The following is a 7,672-nucleotide window of genomic DNA, read 5'->3' as shown; positions in this document are numbered from 1 at the left end:
ATCACCAAAAGTAGCCCAGTTTAGCTTTAATAATTGAACTCGCCCATCACAGCATGATGGATGTTTCTTGACTTAAAAACCTGACAACAGATTTACATCAACACAGTTCTGTTCAAGTTTACATTTTAATGATGAACGATATGCACACATTGCAGTATATGGCCATGAAGGAGGCAAATATTGATATCGGCATTGTCCTGTTTGTACAGAGGTTGTGTTTAGTTTCAATGGGGCAAGTCATGGTGGACCAGCTGATAGTGGGAACCACAGGAAGGACAGCGCTGGGCATCTCCCTCGTGGAGCCAGAACCACACAATAGCAGTGTTGTCTTCCTCACCTGCAGAGAATTATATTAATGGGTTTGTAATGTACACATTCATACAGATCACTCATCTACTTTCAGTCACTTACAAAGACAGCCCACCAGCCTCTTGGTTCCAATGCCTGGCACAATGTGAGGATCCTCCCTTGTGCCAGCATATGCCTTGGGCTTCAGCATACTGTAGGGATCCTGTAATGTGAAGAAAATTAGTACATGTAAGGTTTAAGCACAGTATTGTGTGTTTAGTAGCCTACCTTTCCCAGTTTGAGGGCCTGCAGGGCGCGTCGCTCTAGCCCAGTGGCCTGCTCATCATCTGTTGGTATTCCTGGGGAAAAAACAATATATAGGATAGGTTTACATTAAAGGTCCCATATTGTAAAAAGTGACATTTTCATGTCTTTTATATTAAAAAGCAGGTTTAAGTGATACATAAATACTGTGAAAGTATCGAAACACTCAATCCACAGAGAAATACACACAGCCCGTATTCAGAAACTTAGCTTTTGAAACAAGCCGTCAGGATTTCTTACCATTTGTGATGTCACAAATATACAATATATTTAGACCAATTCACAGTTTTAAACGTAAACATTCTAAATGTGTCCCAGTTTATTTCCTGTTTGCAGTGGATGTAAATGACATCAGCTGACAGGAAGTAAACATGGACCCAAGCTGTTGCCTAGCAAAGCAATTCCGTTGAAATGCACTAAAATGGAGCGTTTCAGACGGAGGGTACATGCAGGTATATTCAGGCAGACAGTATGAGGAAAATACTGTTTTTTTTAAAAGGGACTGTTTGTAACTTCTTACACGTATAAATCACCCGGGTCGGTGTCCCATGCGCACATATGTGCGCTCGCGTGTGGCTACGCTGTTCAGACAAGACTCCAACACAAACTACACGGAAGCACCAAAACCGCAAACTTATAGTGCATGTGCGCACACTACACACTGCAGAATACTTCATAGCTCTGAGAACATCTAGTGAATGTACAGTGGACGTTTGTGCAGAAATAAATGCTGCAGCTCCTCCAGACCAACAGAGGTTTTCCGTGTCTTGTGAAGTGACGGGGCTCTGCAGCGAGAAACGTTATCGTCTCCGACCAAAACTCTGGTGTCTCCCCTGTTCCCTCCGGCCGCGGTCGGGAGGCTGAAGCAGGAAAAGCCAACACTAGGATCAGCATTGATTCATGGAGAGATCTTAGTCTGGTCAGCTAACATTACTGCCATGCAGCTGAAATATAGAGTGATATTGTGGTTTTAGCTGACGTGTGTCTCCTCACTGTTTTGAGTGATACTCGTTCATATCTATGTAGAGCGAGCACAAGCTCGAGCCCGACGCTGACTTTCGTTGACTTAACAGCCACAGGTGTCGCTGTTTCGGCCACAGCATTTCTGATTCTTACAAACAGTCCCTTTAAAGCATGTAAACATGTTCTAGTAGAAACAGAAAATACACACATAAACCTGAAAATGAGCATGATATGGGACCTTTAAATGATTCAGAGTCATAAGGTCAGGTTGTACTCTGTGTGTGTGTGTGTGTGTGTGTGTGTGTATGTGTATGTGTATGTGTATGTGTATGTGTATGTGTATGTGTGTGTGTGTGTGTGTGCGTGCGCGCGCAAGTGAAACTGCACGTCCACACCAGCCTGCTCCTCCCCTATCTGGATTCTGGCATCTACCCACCAGACGCCTGCCAGAAGAGGAGGAGGAGGAAGGTCTATCAGAGGCCTTTCCACCAGTTAAAGTCCAAATGACCTTGATTATTTGATTCAAACGTTGTAGTCACATGAAGGTAGTGACATGTCGGTGAAGACATAAAGGAAACAGACATTACTGAGTCACTGTTATTTATCCTCCCATAATAAAACACCATCATCATACTGCAGACCTCGTTTTAGCCTCCAAAACTGCGCAGTAAACTATAAATATACCGCTTCACTACCAGTCTAGATCCCTCCGCCTTATATCCATGACCTATCGCCTCACTACCAGTCTAGATCCCTCCGCCTTATATCCATGACCTATCGCTTCACTACCAGTCTAGATCCCTCCGCCTGTATAAATGACCTATGGCTGTCTGACGGTTTAACGTCTTAATATCGTCGGTTAATAAACGCAGACTCGTACCTTTCACAGTTGCCATGGCGCGGTGTAACGGTCGAGCCACCACATTGCTCCTGAGCTGTAATGTTGTTGTTGTTGTTGAACAGGCTCGGAGGAGAAGAAGACGTCCCGCCATTCTGCTCTCACTTCTCACTCGCAGGTGAACTAACCGTTCAGCTGGACTGAGATGAACCCTGACAACCGTCTGAGTGACAGCTGGGCGGACCAATCAGAGCAAGGGACGTCACTGCTGTGCTAGCCAATCAGATTGAGCACAGAGGGCGCATGAGGAACAGGTGGTAAATCAATGGTGAGATTAATATTACTACACATTTAAATTACCTCTGATGACATTTTGAAAGAGAAACTTTACAAAACTGTTTCCCCTAAAAAAAATCACTTTGTGGGGGATACGGTCCACTTCCTGATTTCCCTACTTCTGAATTAGGAAATATCACAATATAAACAGTATAAATATAACAGTATAAATTGTGTGTGTTGTATAGTATGTAGTAAAAAGTCACATATAGTCGTAATATATAGAATGTGGAAGAAAGTCATAAAAAGTGATAGTATAATAAAACCAAAACATTCTAAAAGTCTATACAAAAGTCTCTATCTCTCTATCTATCTATCTATATATTACATGTGTACGTTGAACGTTTTATTCTGAAACAATTCACCGGAAGTAGGAGTATGCTATAATGGCTGCATTGACGTCACTTTGACTAATTTGTCAGTTCCTGGTTGTCACCACCAGAGGGCAGCAAACACGTGATTTTAAATACACAGGTCAACATCTAGCAACAACACAGAGGTAGACTCACCTCCACTACATCTACCTCCAGAGGCTGCTAATGTTTAAATATATATACATACACACACATACATATTCATACATTATTCAGGTTAAATAACTGATGATTAAATTGACCTGTGTATTTAGAATCACGAGTATTTGCTGCCCTCTGGTGGTGACAACCAGGAACTGATCAATTAGTCAAAGCAGCGTCAATGTAGCCGTTATAGTATACTAACACTTCCGGTAAATCATTTCAAAATAAAACGTTCAACGTGCACAGACATGTAGTTACTCGTGTTCACCGCGGGAGGGCAGTATAGTCAATGATTGGCCACAAGCAATAGTAACATGACAAATACACGACATTCAGTGTAAATATTTAATGTATAGAGAGTACTTTTTAGGGATTATTTTGTACACATAAAGGAAAAGTAGCACAACATCCCAATAGTGTTTTCCTTTATATTTCCCATATTGTGTTGACAAGAAGATGCAAAGGATTAACAATAAATCACTGTCGTTAAATCTTACGACGGAGTATAAGGGACACATTGAGGAAAAAAACAATCTGAGATTTCGAGAATAAAGTCATAACTTTCTTTTTTGGACATACTGTACTATGACTTTTTTTTTTTTGGGCATACTCTATGACTTTTTTTAATTTTTTCAACATTTTTCGACTGACTTTTTTTTCGACATACTATACTATGACTTTTTAAAAAAGATTTCGACACACTATACTATGACTTTTTTTTCGACATACTATATATGACTTTTTTTAATTTTTTCAACATTTTTCGACTGGTCATTGCTCCTCTCCTCCAGGTGGAGGTGGTGACTGATGGTCATTGCTCCTCTCCTCCAGGTGGAGGTGGTGACTGGTGGTCATTGCTCCTCTCCTCCAGGTGGAGGTGGTGACTGATGGTCATTGCTCCTCTCCTCCAGGTGGAGGTGGTGACTGGTGGTCATTGCTCCTCTCCTCCAGGTGGAGGTGGTGACTGGTGGTCATTGCTCCTCTCCTCCAGGTGGAGGTGGTGACTGATGGTCATTGCTTCTCTTCTCCAGGTGGAGGTGGTGACTGATGGTCATTGCTCCTCTCCTCCAGGTGGAGGTGGTGACTGGTGGTCATTGCTCCTCTCCTCCAGGTGGAGGTGGTGACTGGTGGTCATTGCTTCTCTTCTCCAGGTGGAGGTGGTGACTGATGGTCATTGCTCCTCTCCTCCAGGTGGAGGTGGTGACTGATGGTCATTGCTCCTCTCCACCAGGTGGAGGTGGTGACTGATGGTCATTGCTCCTCTCCTCCAGGTGGAGGAGGTGACTGATGGTCATTGCTCCTCTCCTCCAGGTGGAGGAGGTGACTGATGGTCATTGCTCCTCTCCACCAGGTGGAGGTGGTGACTGGTGGTCATTGCTCCTCTCCACCAGGTGGAGGAGGTGACTGATGGTCATTGCTCCTCTCCTCCAGGTGGAGGAGGTGACTGATGGTCATTGCTCCTCTCCACCAGGTGGAGGTGGTGACTGGTGGTCATTGCTCCTCTCCACCAGGTGGAGGAGGTGACTGATGGTCATTGCTCCTCTCCTCTAGGTGGAGGTGGTGACTGATGGTCATTGCTCCTCTCCTCCAGGTGGAGGAGGTGACTGATGGTCATTACTCCTCTCCACCAGGTGGAGGTGGTGTTGGACACACAAACCCAGCTGGTTTGTGAAGGTTTCCATGTGACTAAAGAGATGTAAATGAATCAGTTGTAAGATGTAAGGATCGTGTGTGTGGTCTCAGTTGTTGGTGTAACAGTAGAAAGAGTGCTAAAAGACTGGGTCCCGCTGTATTACTCAGGCTGCACTACAGCGTCTATTCACAGGCGCGATCCCACTACTGAGCGGCACGGGGGCTTTGGCCTGCTCCGTCTCCGACCTGGGCCGGTGCACCCCTCCTTAGACGACCTGGTGGTCCCGGGCTCCCCCAGGAGCACCATATCGATACCGAACTTAGTGCGGACACCCGATCGGCATAGTCCGCTGCAGCTCAGAACTCCTGAGCTCAAACGCTCCGCCAGCCTCAGCCTCCCAGTGACTTGGATTACAGGCGCGCGCCACCGCACCCGGCGAGGATCTACAGCCGTCATCGGGCTTTTAACTGCTACACATGTGACGTCATCAGAAATGGCGGCGGCACGCCAGCGACATCTAGAGGCCAAACACTGAAACTGATAAAGTTCATTCACTGAGGCAACATTTTCTTCAGTGACTGCTACAAGCACAGTGTGTATTCCTGTGTTAGAGTGAACTCTGTAGATCAGTGGTAAACATTCGGTTCACCTGCCACCATGACAGGTGACCTGAATGTTTTATTAAGAAATATTATTTTTTTTAAATCAATTCTAAAGCCTAAATTAAATATAAGGTAGCACTTCATTTTACAGGTCCACACATGTCCCTGTAATTAGGTGATAATTAGCAAGTAACTTATTTGAAATTTATTTCAACATATATCGAAAATTGCTTTATTATAGACATTATTTAATAATTATATTCTGTTATTTCTCATTAACTGGTAATTAATTTAATACATTTCCAGGAAAAAGAATACAAAGTTAATTGTTTTGTTTTATTTCAATGTCTGCTGGTAAATAGATAATAATTATCAAATAACTTCTTTAAAATGTCTTAATAAACTCCCTGAATCATGACATTAATGACATCAGCTACCAGGTTACATCTGTGTAGACAATAAGTCACACAATGGTGAGATTTGTGCCTGATCAGAAGTGTCTCCTATTAGTTTTGGTTTTCCACCTCCGATGAAGAGCAGCCGCTTCTCAAGTCTAAGGGCCCTATTTTAACCATTAAATTCAATTTTAGCATATAATCATTAAATACTGTTTATACTTAAGTAATTTTCAATAAATTGAGGTAAATATTTGGTAAATATTGGGGTAATTTGGCAGTAATTCAAAAGGAATTTCAAATATGTAACTTGCTAATTATCACCTGATTACCATGAAATTTACGAACCTGTAAAATGAAGTGTTACCAAATATAGTCATGGATTAAGGTTACATGATATATTCCATATTTCTTCAGTCTGGTACCGCTGCCTCAGTGTTTACAATTTTAAAGTGTTCTACCTAGATTTCAGAAGTGGCAGACAAAAACATTGAGTGGCCGGTAGAAATGTTCAGTGACCTGCCACAGTGGCAGGTGAGGAAAAAGGTTCATTTCAGATCCTGGATACACTATACAGATCTAATCTACTTTTTAATCAATATATCTTGTTTTTACATTTTTTTTTTTTTCCCTCAGTCCTTAACTTATCTTAACTTATGTCATTCATTATTTATGGATGATTAAGAAGATTAAAAGAATAAGATAAAATAAAATATAAATATTAAGACTGTTAAATGTTTGTGATCCTGATGTTTACACCTGGAATAATTATTGTGGACATATTTTCTTTATTATGAAGAGAAAAACAGACATGTTTGGGACTCCTCTTCATCTGTGGTGACTGGTGTGACTGCTGGTCATTACTCCTCTCCACCAGGTGGTTGTGGTGACTGATGGTCATTGCTCCTCCAGGTGGAGGAGGTGACTGGTGGTCATTGCTCCTCTCCTCCAGGTGGAGGTGGTGACTGATGGTCATTGCTCCTCTCCTCCAGGTGGAGGTGGTGACTGATGGTCATTGCTCCTCTCCTCCAGGTGGAGGTGGTGACTGGTGGTCATTGCTCCTCTCCTCCAGGTGGAGGTGGTGACTGATGGTCATTGCTCCTCTCCTCCAGGTGGAGGTGGTGACTGATGGTCATTGCTCCTCTCCTCCAGGTGGAGGTGGTGACTGATGGTCATTGCTCCTCTCCTCCAGGTGGAGGAGGTGACTGATGGTCATTGCTCCTCTCCTCCAGGTGGAGGTGGTGACTGGTGGTCATTGCTCCTCTCCTCCAGGTGGAGGTGGTGACTGATGGTCATTGCTCCTCCAGGTGGAGGAGGTGACTGATGGTCATTGCTCCTCTCCTCCAGGTGGAGGTGGTGACTGATGGTCATTACTCCTCCAGGTGGAGGAGGTGACTGATGGTCATTGCTCCTCTCCTCCAGGTGGAGGTGGTGACTGATGGTCATTACTCCTCCAGGTGGAGGAGGTGACTGATGGTCATTGCTCCTCTCCTCCAGGTGGAGGAGGTGACTGATGGTCATTGCTCCTCTCCTCCAGGTGGAGGTGGTGACTGATGGTCATTACTCCTCCAGGTGGAGGTGGTGACTGGTGGTCATTGCTCCTCTCCTCCAGGTGGAGGTGGTGACTGGTGGTCATTGCTCCTCTCCTCCAGGTGGAGGTGGTGACTGATGGTCATTGCTCCTCTCCTCCAGGTGGAGGAGGTGACTGATGGTCATTGCTCCTCTCCTCCAGGTGGAGGTGGTGACTGATGGTCATTGCTCCTCTCCTCCAGGTG

The 7,672-nt window shown here is 44.2% G+C and overlaps 1 protein-coding gene across 1 annotated transcript; it reads right to left on the bottom strand.

Annotated features, from left to right (window-relative positions):
* Positions 1-111: 111 nt before the first annotated feature.
* Positions 112-2,603, bottom strand: LOC119496068 (cytochrome c oxidase subunit 5B, mitochondrial). The gene is made up of 4 exons (XM_037783122.1): positions 2,456-2,603; positions 577-647; positions 412-511; positions 112-337 (listed from the first exon to the last, which is right to left on the bottom strand). The coding sequence occupies exons 1-4, from the start codon at positions 2,565-2,567 to the stop codon at positions 225-227; spliced, it is 396 nt and encodes a 131-aa protein (XP_037639050.1). The 5' UTR covers positions 2,568-2,603; the 3' UTR covers positions 112-224.
* Between the last annotated feature and the right edge of the window lie 5,069 nt (positions 2,604-7,672).

The sequence above is a fragment of the Sebastes umbrosus genome, chromosome 10 (assembly GCF_015220745.1).
Source record: "Sebastes umbrosus isolate fSebUmb1 chromosome 10, fSebUmb1.pri, whole genome shotgun sequence".
NCBI lineage: Eukaryota > Metazoa > Chordata > Actinopteri > Perciformes > Sebastidae > Sebastes > Sebastes umbrosus.
Note: the sequence above shows the minus strand (reverse complement) of the source record. Positions and strands in the feature narration are given on the sequence as shown.

Excerpts from the sequence above, each read along its gene's own strand:
- LOC119496068 (XM_037783122.1), bottom strand. The coding sequence starts at position 2,567 with ATGGCGGGACGTCTTCTTCTCCTCCGAGCCTGTTCAACAACAACAACA. Across the intron at positions 512-576 it reads AGGCCCTCAAACTGGGAAAG|GATCCCTACAGTATGCTGAA; the intron begins GTAGGCTACTAA and ends TTCACATTACAG. Across the intron at positions 338-411 it reads GAGGCTGGTGGGCTGTCTTT|GTGAGGAAGACAACACTGCT; the intron begins GTAAGTGACTGA and ends AATTCTCTGCAG.